Consider the following 19,481-nt stretch of genomic DNA (forward strand, 5'->3'; position numbering starts at 1 on the left):
CCTGTTTCCTTTACACCATTTGTCTAAAAGCCTTTAGCAGTTTTACTTGGCTTATGGAAGCTTTCTTCTATTACTGAAATACTTATAAGGCGGTCAATGTTATTACCTATATTATTAGCAATGTTAATAGCAGCCTGCAAAAATCCTGTGTTACAGCCCTCTGCTTAGAAAGTCCCTGAGTTAGCCCAGAGCACATCAGAAAAAGTTAGTAGTTACCCTCAGTCAACATTTCTTGGCAAGTCTGGCTTTGGTTGCTGGTCTCTGTGTGGGAGCTGGGTTTCTCCTCGGGTTTGTTGCCTTCCTGGGTCTCATTTTGGGGGGATCCCATCAGCTTATAATCATCTAGGAAAAGACCAGACTGTGTCCCCCCCTCCTCTGCTGGCTCTTGGGAAGACATTTTCTGGGATGTAAGGACTGGGTGAACATCTGCGTTTTCAGCTCCTTTTCCTTCCTTCTTGTGGCAATTGGGATCTTTAGGAAAGCTGTCCTCCTCAGGTTCAGCTGGCTTCTTCTCAGTGTCTAGATTTATGCCTGTCTGCCCTTCAAGCCCTATTTCATCAGAATGGCTCCTGGAGGCAGCACTTTCTCCGTCCGACTCGAATCTGATTTCAGCGGCTCCGCCAGCAGCAGATTCACCTGCCTCCTTGGCTAATTCCCCATGATCAGTGTTCAGGTCTAAAGGGTTCATCCCACAGGGGAACATTTCAGAGCAGGTTTTGTCCTTCTGCCCAACTGGCACAATCTCCTCCAGTTCTGTGATATCTGGCTCCATGATAAAGTCCTCCTCTTCCCCCACTTCATCCACTGTAACAAGTTCTTCCATGTTGGTGGGGTACCAGCTCTCCCCCTCCACCTCGCTTCCACTTTCCCAATCTTGCTCCTGTACAAGAATGGTTAATGTTGATCAGAAGATGGCTTACTAATGGACCTAGCTGTAGAGAGACAGACCAATTGCTCTAACCTTGCCCACAGGGAATGCTCTACGCAGAGTGACTGATGGGTCTTCTCATTTGAACTGGAAGGAATTACTTGGTAATTCAGTAGCACTAGACCTCTCAAGCCCCACACGGCTGGCCATGCATTGCTTAAAGAGTATTGTGTTTCTTTGGTGTTTTTAAAAGTCGCTAGGCTATACTCTGAACCTTTAAAAATGCCACCTCATTTGGAAAAAGCCAGAAATGCTTCAACCATTAGGTTTAGAGTAGCACATTTTTAATTACCTATCAGAATATAAACAAAATTTTAAAAGCCCTCTAACTTGCCTAAATTATCTTTTTGTGACAGTGGGCATCATTTTGATAGGCATTTGAGCACAAACAGCTATCAAAATCCTTCAAAGAGCTGCCTCTGTGGGCAAAAATGTACATGCATATTTCTTACTTTTGACACTTACGGAAACCACTTTTCTTAGTGTTCTAGTAGAGCCCAAAGACTGGGAAAGCAGACTTAGGAGATCAGTTTTCTCCTGCCACAGATACTGATATCTTCCTCATCTGACATCCACTTATGACTGGAAAGTTATGAAGCTGGATACTTTCCAAGGACATTTCTTTCTGCCTCAGAAGCGGTGGACTGGGTTTGTGTGTGGGGAACTATGACTGGATTTTTCACTCTAATTATATAAAATAATCCATAGCATTACAAATGATGTCTAGAACTATTAGCTATGCCTAGCCTATGGGTCCTGTTACTTGAAATTCTATTGTGGCAAAATGATCTCTTAAGTCTTACAATATTTTTTAGCATACATTTTCCTAACCATGGTCAAACTGTTAGGAGTTTGAAGCAAAGAATCCAGGAGAAAGTTCTCCCAGAAATAAGGTTGGATATGTCCATGGATATGCATGTGTGTGTGTGTGTGTGTGTGTGTGTGTGTGTGTGTGTGTGTATGTGTGTTTAAAGGAAAGTAGGATAGTAATAGACTTCATTTAGAGATGGGATGTCTGAGGATGGTTTCTTAGCCTGACTGCCACATTTCCAAATGGGGAAAAGACCTTCACAAGACCCTGTATGGATATGGTACAGCTTTGGGTAAAATGGTTGAATCCCAAATGAGAATTACCTTCTCTTTCCTTTCATTTGCTGCATCACAATCTTCTATTTTCATAAATTGGGTACTCTCCTCCAAAACTTGTTGTTCTTCTTTCCCAAGCTTAGAGGAACAAAGATAGAATGAAATAAACAACATAACATAAGCACCAGAGGGACAAAGAGGCAGTGTGAATGTGAACTGCAAAACATCCTCAGGATAAGTTTTCAATAATAAATAATGCCATTTTTCACATATGGGATAGTACATGTGGGCAAAGAGCCTAAAACGGGTTCTTCATGAAATTTTTTTTCTTAACAGTATTTTATTTCTTTTTCAATTACATGTCAAGATAGTTTTCAACATTCATTTTTGTAAAATATTGAGTTCCAAATTTTTCTCCCTCCTTCTCTCTCTCTTTCTCCCCTCCCCAAAAGAGCAAGCAATCTGATATAGGTTATACATGTATAATCACGTTAAGCATATTTCCACATTAGTCATGCCATGAACTTATTTTAAAAATATTTTGGTTACTATTTTAACATAATTAGTTTCTTTTATAATATTATGAATTTTACTTTAAGAATTTAAAAACATTATTTTGAAAAAGGGGGATATTGGTTTCATGAGAGCACCAAAAGAGTCTATGACACATATACACAAAAAGTTAAGAACTCTAGCCTATATTAAGGTACCTTTAGTAGATCCACAGTTTGTTTAGCAAATTCAAATTATACAGGTGACCTGATACTTCCTGATTCTAAGAACTATCATTTGGCATAGTCAGGAGACAAAGTGGCAGTCATTCAACCTATACTCCACTGGCCAAACATCCTCTTTCCAATAACTATGCCCAGGATAATTATTCTGTATCACCGATACCCTCTCCCCTTTTCCCTCTTTCTCCTCCCACTGTTATAACAGTGACCTATCTCTGGCTTATCTAATTAAACATACAAGCTCAGAGAAGATATCCCCAAAACAAAGTTCCAATAGTTTCCCAAGATCCCAATGGCATTTCTCAAGCCTAAACTATGGCTAACAAATAATTTTTTTCAATGCCTTAAGGAGGAATATTTTTCCAGGTTATGACAGGTTCAGAATAAAAGATTCCAGAGATAATTTTCATTTCCCTGAACTGCACCATCTCAGCACATAAATTAGATTTGGGAAGAACTGGAACCTGACTAGTATTCTCCCTCTGACACCGCCAAGCCCAACTTGGATTCTGAGGGATAGTTTCTGCCCAAGGTTTTTGCTTGACATTCCTGATAATTACTAGAAGGCAATCTCCAGGAGGAATCATGGTAATGATCTTACATTATATTTATATCCATGTCTATGTCTATGTCTATATACATATCTATATATACTGATATGTACAAAATTTGGATGATTAACTGAGTCAAGCATCTTAGGAGCAACATAAAGATGTACCTCATTCAAAATGAAAAAAAATAGATTAAAATATGATGAAATAGGATTATCTATCCAGAAGATATTATTAGTGCTTTAAAGAAGTCCATAATTCAAAGGGGAAAAGCATAGAGGAAAACATTTGGGAAAAGATTAATTAGGTGGCAGAAGTAATATTACAATGATTGTAAGGACAAAAATAAAAAATTGAGACTTCTAGAAATAACCAGGTAACACAACAAGCAATAGGGGAACTTCAATAATTTGGACATCTACTGATATTTTGAAAAAAATCAGAATTAATAAATGAAAATCTTGATTTGCTTTGCTATTTTGAATTTGATAGTGACCAATAACAAGGAACTGGTTGATGTTAAAAAAAATAATGGGAACCTGTGGCGGCTAGGTGGCATAGTGGATAAAGCACTGGCCTTGGAGTCAGGAGTACCTGGGTTCAAATTTGATCTCAGACACTTAATAATTACCTAGCTGTGACCTTGGGCAAGCCACTTAACCCCATTTGCCTTGCAAAAAAAAAGTAATAATGGAAACCTAATGTAGAAGTGATCAAGGTATTTTAAGGTTCATAATACAGAAATATGGGAAAATCTTGATTGTCTAATGCTCACCCTAGACTCTGGGAGAGTAGATTTTTTTTAAAAATTCAAAGACAGGAGGAGAGATAGGATCCCATGAGCTACAGGAGACATTGTCTCAAAAACAATGGAAGGTTCAAAGAATGAAATTTCAAAGAAAGATACAAATGTTCCCCAATGAGATAAAGGGGAAAGTTATTCAAGGAGACTGCAAAATTGACCATTTTGGATTTAAATAGACAAATATAGATGACTTCCTCAAGGTCAGGTAACTAATAAGAAGTATAAATGTGTGATATAAATTAAATCCAGAATGAGCAGAAGCTTGTAATATATGCTAAGCACAACAAAAAAGGCTAATATGTTTTAGCTAGGTTGCAGATATGAAGATCAAAGACAGAATAAAAAGGGCTGTTCTTATATGTATGATCTTATGAGCCAATGATCTGATGGTATTTAGTACCTGTATTTACCATAGAACCTGATTAGAAATGTTTTCAAACTACAGAAATTTTCCTCTTAGTATCCCTGAATCTTTTTCAAAGACTGAACCATTTTGGAAAGAAGGGTAGTTCCCCCTGGAAGTGGAAGATATAATTATTCTTTTGCCAAAGAGGCTAGGATAATAGTCTCATCTTTATTATTATCTTGGATGATATTTGCATTCTACCAGAAGCAGCAGTAGTAGCAGTAATAATAATAACAATATCCAATATTTATGTAGCCTTTTATATTTTAGAAAGCACTTTATGATTTTAGTCTTACAACAACCCTAGGAGGTAAGTGCTATTATTATCTTTTTTTTTCCTAGATGAGAAAACTGAGGTAGACAGAGGGTGAAGTGACTTGCTCATGATCATAAATTTAGTATTTGAGAATAGATTCAAACTCAAGCCTTCCTGACTTCAGGTATGGCATTCCTATATTGTGCCAACTAGCTACCAAATGCTAATTATTAACCTGTTGCTTAAAAGTCTGTTGCTAAATACCACTAGGGAAAAGCTTTTTTTTAAAAGTCAGATTCTGATATTTCTAAAAGGGAAAAAAATCTCTTTGGATAAGAGTGCATACAATGGAAATTATTAAATTACTGATTAATCTCTAAGATTAAATTTGAGTACATGTTGTTCAGAATCTCATTTCCATATGACAAAGTACTTTTGGGAGAGTCCATGTGGGAAAGCTTTTGATATTTTGCACTGAGGTATGGTCTCTGAGGTTAACTGACCAATTATGCTATGGGGATATCTCAACAGCAAGGTAGGCATGAGCCTAAGATATATGTTGGGTCTGAGTGACCAGGAGATGTTCTAGTTATGGGAGGTCTGGGTGGAACCTGAAGATAGAAATGAGGATGTTTAAATATGGTTCTTGGCTCACCTATTAAGATCAGTTTTTAAAAATAATTTTAAAAATAATTTCCTATATTACTCATTGAAATAGTTTGGGATGTGATGTCACATAGGCAACAGAATGCAGGAAAGATCCATTATGTGAACCTCTAAAAACTATTGTCGGCAACCTGTAATTTATAATGGGGTTATATAATTGATACACATACATATATGAATTAACATGTAACTTGCATAAAACATTATATGATTCAGGGATATTATGTAATGTTTGATCTCTCTCCATATTTTCCATATATATATATATATATACACATATGCATACATACACACATATATGTTCAGTATAATTTTCAGGGACTACACATTTTTTTTTAGCTTGAGGAGAGAATGATGGAGTCATCAGCCTTTGTTATTGTGGCAGTGTAGTATCCTGCTTTTCCTCTTCTCCTTCAGATGATTCTAGTGCTTTCTACTCTTCATCTGAGCCTCAAGTAATATGCATAGCCCAGCACAAATAACCAGAGGAATGATAAGCATTTAGGAAAGGCAAATTGAAGAGAGATCATAAGTTTTTCTCCTAAATCAGAAAGATTCAGCAGGAGCTGAAGAAGCAGTATGCCAGTAGAAAGAGCACTTCAATTTGAAATCAGAAAGCCTCAATTTGAAATCTGCTATTTACCAGTGGTGGGACCTTAGAAAAGTGGTTTAAACTTCCTGGGCCTCCTCTGTTTTCTCCTCTGCAAGATAAGATAGACTGGATGACCTCCTCTAAGAGCATGATCTCGTGATTCCTGCTAAGCCAGGTAAAGACATACATGAATTCAGATTCCCGACTCCACAAGGAATGAAGGCTGGGGGAATGCAAATCATCAGGTATTTAAAGGTATGGCCAGCTGCCTCAAGGGCCCTTTTGTGGCAAGGTGGAGCTGTGAGCCTAATAAAAAAAATAAACTGAAAACTTGCTAACCAGCTCAGGGACATATTGGCCCTGGCTAACTTTCTGTCATACTTTCTTGAAGAAGGAAAATTAATGATCAATGAAAAGGAGTAAGGGTATGGGGAGGGGAGGAGAGGCAGAGAGACATAGGGAAAAAATAAAACTTTAGAGGGAATAAGAGACAAGAAAATGATGACCTACTTTCTCCCTTATGAATGACCATGTGGGGTTGGAATGGGGATTTTTCTCATGACACCTGATATCAAATCTCTGCTCAGTTCTGGAGCTTAGGTAGCTTTCAGTTATTAAGCAAAAAAGATGGATTCAACTCTGCCTTATTCCAGTTAAGGGGAGCATTCCAAAAACTCTCTTAGTCAATGGGCATTTGCACAGGCAGAATGAACACAGGTCAGAACTGTCCCTTGCAAAAAGTTATAGGAGAGTTAGGGAAGGTCAGGTTTAGAAACGGTCCCTACTTCCCTAGAGAAAGGACATGGATCAGTAAGGAAGTATGAAGAAAGCTGACTGAAAGGTGTTTTTTAAAAAATTTCTTAATATGATTTATTTTTAAATTTAAAGTTATTTTTTGAAACATTTTCATTAAACCGCCCTTGCTGAGCACTGACTATAATAGACAGAATCCCAGCTTGGGCATGATAAACACAAAGAGGTCCAGGACCAGATATGTTCCTCAGATTCTGAGCAGTCCAGAGGGGGACAGTCACCAAGAAGCAGAATATAGCACAACTGTAGAGTTGGAATAGTGTCAGAAGAGAAGGACATTCCCACTGGCTTTGGATAGTGATCCATATGAGTGAGAATCAAGTCATTTTTTGGTACTGCCTAGAAGCCACCTTCTTGATAGCTAGCTAGCTCCTCCCTGTATGCTTGTTTGTTGGGGGTCTTCTCCAAAATGAGATCCCCTAAAGAGGGGGTACCTGTGTACAAAGTCTCAATGGTTATCAGGTCCAAGGATCTATGATCTTATGGCACTTCATGGCAGGCTAAAGTATAGAAAATGGGTAAAGATTCAATTCAAAGGGGGAAAAAAACAAGAGACAAAAAAAAATTATCTTCCTTATGCAAAACTTCTCTGTTCCCACCCCCTATCCTTAGACATACTGAGCAGGTTTTAGGCATCAGGAGAGGTCAGTGGTTAGTCTATAAAGTTTGGAACTTCAGGACTTCCCCCTTGACTCATTGTGTGAACTGAAGCTGTGCTACCTCAGCCCTTTGAGGATCCTGGATGAAAGGGGAGCTGTAATTGCCACGTCTTTTGAAATGAGAAGTAAAACAGAGCAGGCAATTAACCATGTCTAGGAAAACACACCAAGGCCACGGGGATGGACAATAATAATTTTGTGGGAGGTGGCTGCTTCTTTCCTTTGCCTCCTTTCTCTGAGGAACTAGGATTGGTCAACATTTTTGGTGGGAGGGAGGAGGACTGTGTAGATGGAAGATCTAATCTCACTTGGCAGCGTGTGAGAGCACACACCTCACCATAACTCCACCCTGTACAAACAGGGCATCGAGCAATTCTGAGGTCCTACCAAAGACTCATTCTCACCAGATCAAAACACATTCAGGAGCCAGGGTCCCTTATCCCACCTCCTCTGAGGCAGCGGAGGTGGGCATATGCATTACCTCAATCTCTGCTGCTTTGTTCTCTTCTGAGTCTGTTTCTTCTTCTTGACTTAGGTCTGGTTTGGAGGTTTTGTTTTTCTCACTCTGTTTGGCCTTGGCATTCTCTGAGGTCCTGTTTTCCTTGGGCTCTATAATGTCTTCTTTCCCTGAGTCCTCACAGTGGGTGTATCTTTCTCTTAATCTAGTCTCCTCTTTTTTTTTGGACTTCACAGGACTGTCCTGTTGTTGTTTGAGATATCTGTCAGGTTTGAGTTTGGGATCCTTTCGATAATAACCATCCTCTCGGCCTTTGTAACCAGATGAAGAGTGGAGCGTGCTAGGGGAAGCAGACCGGAGGTATTTGTCTCTGTGACCCCTCAGTCCTTCAATCCGGCTGTCCAAGTCAATTTTGTCTGGTTGCCGTGGGTAATGTTTCCGATCATGAACCCAAGTGTCTGTCCTGTCCCTCTTGTCATCTCCGTTTTCCCTCCAGTGGGTCAGATCTCTCTCTTCCTCTCGCCTGGCATAGGGGGATTGATCCCAGGATTCCCTACCATTGCCCCAGTCTGCACGCGAAGGACATAGAGGGCTGTGGGAAGAGCTGCAGGAGGTGAAACTGGTAGTATGAGACCTCGGGGAGAGTGAACGGCTCACTGGACTTCGAGACCTGGGTCTCTCAGGACCATATCTGTGAAAGAGAAAAGAGAAGAGGAGTATGTATATTAATAACTACACATACCAAAATGTGTATCATATAATCACAAACACTGATACATACACCATGTATTTTCTAAATATACCTATACTGTTAAACATAGAATATACAAATTATCAGGCATATCAAATACACTCATGTAGTCAGACACACTGATCCGTATGTGTGTCTGTGTGTTTGTGTGTGTGTGGACCAGATATGTGGGCCCTTGGCAATTCACCTAACCTCTCTGGTTCTCATTTTCCTTAGCTGTAAAAGGAGGCAACTGGAATTAATTACCTCTGTAGTCTCTTCCAGTTCCAATCTATGACGCTACTGGAATATATATATATATATATATATATATATATATATATATATACACACACACACACACACACACACACACACACACATATTCAAGTGTATATCAATACATGAACACATATTTATACATATATGAATAAGTATATTGAACATACATGTTCGTGCGTGCATATTATTGATTTTACTATTGATTTCCTAGTCATGTGTGTTTATGATTTATGTATCTTTATACTGTGTATGTATATATGTGTGTATATACATGCATACATGTATAGATAGAGGAGGGGGGAGGGAGAGAGGAGCACCATCGACTCCAATTGTCCCATTTTACAGAAGAGAAAAATAAGACCCAGGGAAGTGGGATCTAAGTGAAGGAGACAGGATATAAAGCTAGGTCTCTCTGACTCAAAGTACAGAATCATCCACTATACCTAATTGCTTCCCACACAAGCACACAAGGAAATATCCTTAGAGATAAGCACAAATGCACACACACACACACACACACATACACACAATTAATTATACACAGATACTGAAAAGCACACATGTCCAATATAGTCCTAACATGTCTAAACATAGTCCTACATACAAATATTTGGTGATTAAATAATGTTATATACCTGATACCCTAATATTGTAACACTCTGATAAAAATATATATACTGGGGCTTATCCACAAGAAGCAGACCTAACTTTTCTAACCATACAGTTGCTTAGGGGTTATGTTAACAGCTGTTGGATCTCATATGTACTGCTAGGGTCATCTGACTGAACCAGCACATAACCTGAGATTTAGGCACACCAGAGAGATGTTACTCTGAGCATGGAAAACAAATTGCATTTTATCAGGTCTCCCCCTGCTGTTTACTGCCACTTTAAATATGATAGGATACTTGTTATCTGTGGTAAATTTTAATCCTGGTTTGACATACTGGCTTAAGTCAAACAGAACTAGCAAGATAAAATCTGTTGGGGGGAAAATAATTCATGCCAAAGCTCAGAATGAATGTTTCGTGGATGACTCTCTCTCTTGTATTATCTACATTCCTGTCCTTTTGCATAAATAATTAAGAGTAAATGTAGGTAGAAACCACTAAAATAAAAAAGTTTCTGAAGCTTTAAATAAATACACACATGCTCCAAAGAATTAGGCTAGTCAGAAGCTCCTTCCTACCATTTCTTCCCATCAATACATTTACACACAAGAAAGACTCAACTTTCATATTTTCCAGAGGCTTAATCTATACAAACTTGGCTTAAGACAATCCTTTCATCACATAACCAGAATGTTAATTCTTGAGGTGGGTGTGATATATAAACATGCTACCATTGAGAAATGTATGCTGGGATGCATTTATCCCTGGGTGACGGGAAATTAGTTGTTTTGCTTTATTGGGTGTATCCTACTCTAATCATCAATCAGTTGGGTGGCTGTGGGATAACACAAGGCTTGCTTCTAAAGTCCTACCTCCTGGCCAGAGGTAGGACATGGAATTAAAAGCTTGCTACTAAGAGTAAAAAGTTAGGGAGAAGAAAACTTGCTTGTGTTGTTTTCTGCAGTGCACTTGAGGAGTGGATTCTTAAAAGTCAATGGTTAAAAGGGCTCAAATAAGCTCCAGGGTCTTAGATGATTGAAAGACCAAGGCTTGAGCCCAACCCCTGAAGGGGTTTGGAGAACCAACCTTCTTAAAATTAGCTCATTTTCAATAAAATGTAGAACTGGTCAGAAGAGGAATAAATTGTTCAGATAACATTCCTACATTAATGAATTTATTTGTACTATTTATGGATTAACTTCCCCTTGAAAATAAATTGCACAAGTTGCATTTGGACCTAAGCTCATATGGATGTTGGTGCTTTTGGCACCTATATGATAGCAGCAGTTTTGGAGTAAGGGGAAAGTGATGGAACGTGTGTCATCAGATTCCAAACTGAACAATATCTTTGACTAGGTAGACTCTGCCCAAGCCCTAAAACAGTATTTATAAAACCCTGGCTGACTAGCCAAGATAAAAATGCCTTATGGATCCCTTCCATGAAGCAGTATTTTCATGTTGGTTGGGTGAGAAGATTAAAAAAGAGTTCAATTTGATTTATGGTCAGGGCATTCACTGCCTGGTTCAACTTCCTTATGATGTAAAATGGGTGAATTTTATAGACTGCTCAGAATTTATTTTACACATGGCTTAACTGTTCCACAAGTCCCTTGGTCAGATATGCCTCACCTGTCTGCTTCCCGGAATAAGTCTCTCTCCCTCTGAGAGTGGATGTCTTGGATGATGGCTGCAACATTCTTCCCAGGTTTCTAGGCAAAAAAAAAAAATTTAATCAACTTTAAATAAGGCTTGACAAAAACCACACTACAGGATGAGGTCATTCCCTTAGGCCACTATAAGGAGATTCTCTTTACATAAGAGAGAAAATAAAATGAAACAATGGTAATAAGGAATGCATGTGTAACATTTTAAAATGCTGCTGATAAAAGAACATGTTACTGCTAAAGTTAGCATTATTTACCATGACGGAAAACGAGGCAACTACAACACTACTATTGTATTTATTCACCCTCAAAGAGATTGGAGACAAAGGAAAAGGTCCCTTATTTAGAAATTACTTTTAGCAGGGCTTTTTTATACTGCAGCAGTGAATCAGAAAATAAGGAGGTGCCCATCAGTTAGGGAGCAGCAAAATAAAATGTCATTTGAACAAATGGAATAATGTCATTCTATAAAAAAAAACTAATAAAAGGGATGGGCCACAAGAAACATGAGAAGACTTATATGAACTGATACAGTGAGAAATGAACAGAATCTGGAGAATAATTTATACACTGACTACAGTGCTGTAAATAAAAACAACTTTCTTTTTTTTTAGGGTTTTTTTTTTGCAAGACAATGGGGTTAAGTGGTTTGTCCAAGGTCATACAGCTAGGTAATTATTAAGTGTCTGAGGTCAAATTTGAACTCAGGTCATCCTGACTCCAGGGCTGGTACTCTATCCACTGTGCCATCTAGCTGCTCCAGTAAAAGCAACTTTCAAAGATTTAAGAAATCTGATTTAATGTACTGACAAATCATGATTCCAAGAACTAACAATGAAGCATTCTAACTATCTCCTGACAGGTGAAAGACTCAAGGTGAAGAATGAGACATACATGGGGAGGAGTGATATAAAGGAATGAATATTGTGGTACTGCCCAGTAAAATGAAAACAAAAGGTTATTAAAGCACTGAAATAGATTTCTGTTCATTAAAAAAGTAAAATTTAACTTAAAGAAGGTTATAACAGTAGGAAGTTCAGAAGAAGATACAAATAAACAGGAAAGCTTTGAAACCAACAAACTGAATTCATCATATGTTTTAAAAAAGGCAAGTTGTGTTTAACAGAATTTTGTGATTTCATATGCAATCCCCTTTTTTTTCTGTTTATTGTATACAGAAATGTTCATGTTAATGAAAGTTTGTCATGTTCAGGAAAATGAAACATAAAAATTATTTTTAAAAATAAAACTGAGGAAGAACTTTAAGACTTATTATCTAGAAACATCATTTATATCATCCTTTTGTGGGTTACAGAATGTTGGATATAGTAGAGATTTTAGAACTCATATAATTTAATCATCATTTTTGTTATGGATGATGAAAATGGAACTCAAAGAAAAGTGACTTGCTCAAGGTTACATATTTAAATAAGACTGAACCTACAAACTCAGATTTCTGGATATTCAAATTCTGGTTTTTAAAACTAAAGATTAAGTGACATAAAAATCTCTAAAAAGTACAAATTCTTTTGATAAAGAGGTCATGAGATAATAATCTACTAAGCACTTCTTAAAAAGTCCCTGTGGCTACTTTGGTAGTTAACTTCAAGGAATTTCTCCTTCCTCCACTCCTTTCCATAACTTGTCTCCCCCATTTCCTTCTCTTTTGCATCCCACCCATTGATTCTGTCCTTACCTAATTCAATTCAATTTATGGAAGAGGAAGGGTAAAGAAGAGAATAGCCCTATTTGTGCCTATTATCACTGTCATACACTGTGGTAAGTACTTTTTTTTTTTTTTGCAAGGCAAATGGAGTTAAGTGGCTGTCTGAGGTCGGATTTGAACTCAGGTACTCTTGACTCCAGGGCCAAAGCTCTATCCACTGTGCCACCTAGCCACCCCTAAAAGTAAGCACTTTTTACAAACATCTCATTTGAACCCTTCAGTAATATATTGTGCGGTTGGTGCTATTATTTTCCGCATTTTACAGTTGAGGAAACGGAGGCAAGGGTTAAATTATTTTCAAGTTCATACAGCTGATCAGACTGAGATTAGAACTCAGTTCTCTTGAGGTTCAAGTTCTTGATTTTTCCACTAATTGATTAAAAGGCCAAAAAAATGGTGGTGGGGGGGTTAAAAAAGTCTTAAAAAAATCAATTTGACATACCCAGGACTTTTGCTGCTTCCTGGAATCAGCTCCATCAGCTCCCACTATCCTAAGGGAAGTCTGGGAGCTAATAGCTGGGTCAGTACTCAGAGACAACAGAGGAAATGGGAGAAGGAAGGTGATGAAGAAGAAAGTGGGATGGGTTAGGATTGCCTCTGGACTTCAGTTTTATTAGGAAACAGAACCATCTATTCCTTAGCTTAAATTCCATTTTGCTGTACAGAGTAAGTATTTAATAAATTCCCTTATTCCCATCCTCTTCTTCACTGATACGGTTCCTAAATGTGTGGCTGACCTCACTTACAGAAGGAACTTTAATCTTTCCCTACTGTTTACAGCATCCTCTAGTGGTTGCCTGAAAACCTTAAGGGATGGATAGAGGGCTGAGCAATTTCCCAGAAGATTCCCTAAATTGTCAGGGTCAAAGAAATATGTTTGGTGACAGCCTCCTGGACTAGATATTCTTCCTGGATTTAAAAAAAATGCATTTCCCCCCATTCTCAAATATAATCTAGGCTTCACAACCATTAAACTAAAAAACCATGATGATATTGGGTGAGATTGAGTGAAAAAAAACCACAACTTGATAGCTACTTTACCAAGGTTAATGAAGCTGTGTAAGGTAAATGCCTATTTAATTTCTTCCCTCTTCCTGGGGGGTGGTCTGTCAGTAGAATTGTTTTAATTTTTTTAAAGGCAGGGTAGTATATAATAGGAAAAAAACTGAAGTTGAAAGTAAGAAATCTAATCCCAGATGTGCTCTTGTCAGTCTTGAAACCCTTTACACATCACATCCTTTTTCCAAGCTTCAGTTTCCTTACCTGTTAAAAAAAGGTAATATTTTCTCTGCCTACCTTTTGGGGTTATGCTGAGCATCCCAAGAGATGATGAAGGTAAATATGCTTTGAAAGATAAATAAGTGAAAGGATATGCCTGTAATCCCTCCTAAAGTGGATGCTAAGGTTAGTGGATCATTTCAGTTCAGGAGTTCTGAGTTGTAGCTAAAGTCCATCAAGTGTTTGCACTAACTTTGGAACAGTTTGGTGAACACCTGGGAGCTGAGGGTACAAGACCACAAGCAAGATCAGTTTGGAACAGAGCAGGCTAAAACTTCCTTATCAATCATCTCTGGGATCCAGCCAGAAAATCCCTCCCACACTTCCAGCCTGGGAGACCTATGGAGATCCAGTCTTAATAAAAAACAAACAAATAGGGGGTGGCTAGGTGGTGTAATGGATAAAGCACCAGCCTGGAGTCAGGAGTACCTGGGTTCAAATTCTGTCTCAGACACTTCATAATTACCTAGCTGTGTGGCCTTGGGCAAGCCACTTAACACCATCTGCCTTGCAAAGACCTAAAAATAAAAATAAAATAAAATAATAAAACAAATAACTAAATAAATGGAAGTGGCTGGAGTAAAAGAAATGAATGGAATAAGAGATTATGCTACAGACCATCTGGGTCACAGGAATAGATAAGGAGTTTAAGAAATACAGTATAAATATTTTCCTGAGACCTGATAGAGAAGAAATGGGGGAATGCAATTATCTGTACATCTGTACATCTGTTGGGATTAACGTTCTGCCAAAAGCCAAGCAGCTGATAATTTTTAATTTGCCTTATCAACTTTACCCTTTAAAAAAAAAGAAAATGACCAGAGGAATTACTACTCTGGACTCTTTTCCTCTTAAAAGTCCTTCAACTTAAGTCAACTCAAGAGAGATTGAAACTTATCAAAAAAGAAATACTGAAGAAAAGGAAGAGAAAAGATACTGAGTTGGCTTCTTAGGGAGCTCATAAATCAACTCATTTTTTAAAAGGGAGGAGTTATAGGCATAGTTAAGGATAAGTATATAAAAAAGGAGCATTGTCTTCTATGAGACCCTAAAAGTTCAGAATGAGCTCAGAATCAACCAAGACTGGCAATAATTTTTTTTTTTTAGATTTTTGCAAGGCAATGGGGTTAAGTGGCTTGCCCAAGGCCACACACAGCTAGGTAATTATTAAGTGTCTGAGGACAGATTTGAACTCAGGTACTCCTGACTCCAGGGCTGGTGCTGGCAATAATTTCTAAGGAGAACAAAAGGAGATTAAATTGTGTTGGGGCAAGAAGAATATTGAAGCAAGGATCCACTTAAGGTGGATGAAGCTGATGAGAAACAGTGAGAAGATAACTATTCAACTCAATATGCACCTTCCCTCTCTCTCTTTTCCCCAGTGACTCCAGGAGAATTATCTGTGGATTGACAATGATAGTAGAAAAATGTTATTTGAAGCCTTTGGTAAATTAAGGGATAAGACAAACATAAAGGTTTGTTCAATGAGTTTAAATCATTAGTCCCGAAAGAATTTAGATCCTAGACAACCAAAAGAATAAACAGCTATGATTATTAAGATGCTGCTGGTAATGTCAAAGAACTTGGAAAACCAAAGATATCCTTGAATAAAAGAGGGATAATTTTGTAGATATAATAACTTTGATTCCTGAAAAAATCCTGGAATTTGTTATTAATTTTTTTGTAGCATCTAGAAACATACAGTCATCAATAAGATGATTTCAATCAGAGGATATCCCAGGTCATTTCTAATTTTTGACAGAATTGTTAGGTGAAAAATGCTGTGGCCACAGTGTGCTTCTATTTCAACAAAGCATGTGACAAAATCAATCATGCTATCTTTGTAGTCAAGACAGGGAGATGTGGGTTAAATGATGGTATATGATGAGGTGGGTGAAATGATGATCTGGAGGAATGTTCACACCTAAAGGATAGCCACTAATGGCTTCATGCCAACTTAGAAAGATTAATTATTAGTTGTCCTTCAGTACTGAAGAAGATCATGACTTCAGAAAAGTCATGCCATGATTTGTGTATAAGATTGATTAAAATGAGAGGATGTTGTTTAAAGATGCCATTCTCATGATCCCATGTGAGCCTAATGACAGTTGGTGATCAATGGGAGACCTTGATCTTTTAGAGTCAGATCTTTCCCATATCACAAAGGCTCTTTGGCAATACAGTATCATCTTTGATGGTCTAAACAAACTTTCAACAGTAAGATAAAGCTAACCTGTCTTGCAATGGTCTAATTTTATAGCAATAAACTTTGACAACACAGAAAAATTATAGCAAAATATCTTAAAGAGCAATTCAACATTTTAACTGAAAAATTAGATGAGGGCAAAATGGCATTCTTGTCAAATTTGCAGGTGAGGTCAAATTGGGAGGAAGAGCTAAAATAAGAGATGACAGGAAAATTTGACAATCTAGAACAGTGAACTTAATTTAATAGAATAGAATTTATGAGGATAAGTGTGAAATTCTACCCTGAGTTTCAAAAGAATCAGCTTCATAAGTACATGATAGGAAAGGTGTGACTAGGAAATACTGCCTGTGAAAAACATGAGGGTTTTCATAGAATACAAGCTTAATAGAAATTAACAGTGGGATATGGTAACTGAAAAACCAAAAGCTACCTTAATTTCCACTGAGGAAGATGACACCTCCGCTCTATCCTGTTCTAGTTGCAACAAATCGGGAGCTAGGAGTCAAATTTTAGGCTGCTGACAAGGTGGAGTGCATCCAGAAGGGAATAGTCAGAATAGTGCAATGATTACAGATCATGCTAGGGAGAAGACCAAGGTTAAAACATATCTGTCTTCAAACATATTGAATGACTGTCATGTCTAAAATACTACACTTGATCTGCTTGAGCTTAGAGAGCAGAATTAGAAGTAAGATACAAGTTTCAGACACAGATTTTGGTTTGACTGATGGGAGGAATAACTTCCCAACAGAAGTGTCCAATGATGGAATGGGGGAAGGGGCTTGTACAACAGGAATGGGTCCTCCAATTTCCACACTGAAGATTTCTATAATGAAACTTTAGAATTACTTATCAGAGAAGATAGTAAATGGATTCTTGCTCTTGATGGTTTTTGAGATTTGTTCCATCTTTGAGGTTCTATGGAAGCAATTCTTTGCCCCCCAAACCTTCCTTGATTCCTTATATAGCTAAAATCATGGCCAGAATGATTGTGACAATGAGAGAAAAGACTTTAAGGAAACAGGGAGTCAGTAAGAACTACTGTTTGTCCTTTATTTCATGGTCCAGGGATTACTGAATCTCTTCATCATATTGCTAAAAGTCAAAATAAGGCAGGTGATTAATGAAGTACCTACTGCCTCAGAGAATGAGCAGATGTTATACTTATCAGTCATATGCAGCAAAGCTACACAATATAAGACTAATGAGCAACACCAGAATCTATGTATGCTGATTCTAAGACAAAATAGTGAGTCACATGATTTTAAGACCTTGGCAGAATTATTCCCCAAAGGATGCTGGCTCTAAGGAAGAGCAAATAGACCCACAGGAAGGCTGAAATTCTTGGAGGCTTCACCCCCAGACTAAGTTGTCAAGGACTCATGTCCAGTCCTGCTCCTGCCCATCTGGTCCAGTCTCCTAGGCTTGTTAAAAGTCTTACTTTTATCCATTTGCAAAATGAAGATGAGTGTGTATGTTGTACAACTACCTATTGCATGGGTACAACCCTGGCAACACTTAATAGAGATGGGGATATGAGGGGAGGGGTTGTTGTAAGATCCCCCCCCCAAAAAAAACTCCCCTCCCAAAAAAGTGTTTTGCATATGTAGAAGAGTTTCAGAAATGTCAGTTGATTTATTACTAAGGCCACAGGATAGAGAGCCTCAGAATGGAAGCTTTCAAAATCTCCTCAATCTTCTTGTTACTGTTTTCTCACCTCTTCATTTAATTTGAACTGTTTCCTCTTCCTGAAATGCTCTTCTTCTCTATGCCACTCAACCAAATCCTTCCTAGACTTAAAGGACCTACTCCCAATCCCTCTCCCTTCGTGAAATAACCCACCTCACTCTAAGCCACAGCGATTTCTCCCTCCGAATTTATAATAGTCTTGTTGGTTAAACCTCCCTCGATTTCTTTCTTATCCCTCCAACTAGACTGTAAACTACTAAAAAGATTTTATGTTTTATTTATTGTTTTATTGGTTTTTTTCCCCAATTATCAAGCATTTGTTTTCTTTCCCTTCCTCTTTTCTTTCCCTCTCCTCAGCCACTGGGTGATAGAGGAGAAGAGGTGAGAAAAAGAAATAAAAAAACAAAACCTTTCTAACAGATATTCATATGATGTCACATAAAGCAAATTCCCCCAATGACCATGCCTAAAAATGTATGTCTCATTTTGCATCTCTTATCACGGAGGCAATGAAGTAACATGGTAGATAAAGTCCTAGATTTAGAGTTAGAAAGTTCAAAACCTACTTAGACTTTCTCGAGTTGTATGGCCTTATATTAGTCACTTAACCTTTCAGCCTTTCTTTCCTCATCTGTAAAATAGCCATGACCATAGTACCCATTTTAAAGGGTTTTTGTATCAAATGATATATGTTTTAAGTGGTTACTAAATTTAAAATATGATATGTTAGCCACTATTATATTTATACTATAGTACTTGGGATAGTGGTTTACACATGGTAGATGCTCAGACAACATTTGTGACATCTTAATAAAGGGTTAGATTAATTGGAAAGTGATGAAATCTTTGGGACTATGGCTTCTCTTTTGTGCCCCTTTACCATGCCTTTTATAATAAAAGTCATCATTCATAGAGAGTTTGCTATAAACCAGGCACTTTCCTAATGAGCACATTACAATTATATGATAATAATAATAATAATGATGATGATGATGATAATCATAATAACTAACATCATATAGTGCTTACTATGTACTAGGCCCTTGGCTAAGTGCTTTACAAATTTTAACTCATTTGACATATATTTCATATTTGACAAATACTATCTTATCATAATCCTTGGAGGTAAGTGCTCTTATTCCCATTTCACAAATAATGAACCTGAGGCAAAGAGAGGCTAAATAACACCAGCCTGGGTCATACCACTAGTAAATGGCAGAGGCTGGATTTGAACTCTGATCTTTCTAACTCTAAGTCCGTCTCTGTGCCATGAAATCCTACATACCAGATTCAGTATCTGTATGTACTCAGGAAAATCATTTTTCCTTCCTAGGCCTGT

At 37.7% G+C, this 19,481-nt stretch overlaps 1 protein-coding gene and 1 long non-coding RNA gene across 7 annotated transcripts in view; one reads left to right on the forward strand and one right to left on the reverse strand.

The window, feature by feature from the left end:
• The window catches only part of LOC141521294 (uncharacterized), a 64,884-nt gene extending 52,256 nt beyond the window's left edge, over positions 1–12,628 (forward strand). Inside the window, exons 3-6 of one of the 4 annotated variants that reach the window (XR_012477886.1) lie at positions 3,115–3,336; positions 8,190–8,313; positions 8,486–8,669; positions 12,103–12,628. This is a non-coding gene — a long non-coding RNA (uncharacterized LOC141521294). Of the gene's footprint in view, positions 1–3,114; positions 3,337–5,687; positions 7,961–8,189; positions 8,314–8,485; positions 8,670–12,102 lie in introns of those variants that run through there. The other 3 variants (XR_012477884.1, XR_012477885.1, XR_012477887.1) reach the window with 3 other exon arrangements.
• RBM20 (RNA binding motif protein 20) overlaps positions 1–19,481 on the reverse strand; it is a 256,727-nt gene that overhangs the window by 19,955 nt on the left and 217,291 nt on the right. For all 3 annotated transcript variants that reach the window (XM_074233726.1, XM_074233728.1, XM_074233727.1), the window contains 4 exons: positions 11,206–11,285; positions 7,978–8,644; positions 2,063–2,152; positions 217–880 (listed from right to left, as the gene is read on the reverse strand). In XM_074233726.1, coding sequence (XP_074089827.1) covers positions 217–880; positions 2,063–2,152; positions 7,978–8,644; positions 11,206–11,285 — 1,501 coding nt within the window. The remainder of the gene's footprint in view (positions 1–216; positions 881–2,062; positions 2,153–7,977; positions 8,645–11,205; positions 11,286–19,481) is intronic.

The sequence above is a fragment of the Macrotis lagotis genome, chromosome 4, assembly GCF_037893015.1.
Source record: "Macrotis lagotis isolate mMagLag1 chromosome 4, bilby.v1.9.chrom.fasta, whole genome shotgun sequence".
NCBI classification, from domain to species: domain Eukaryota; kingdom Metazoa; phylum Chordata; class Mammalia; order Peramelemorphia; family Peramelidae; genus Macrotis; species Macrotis lagotis.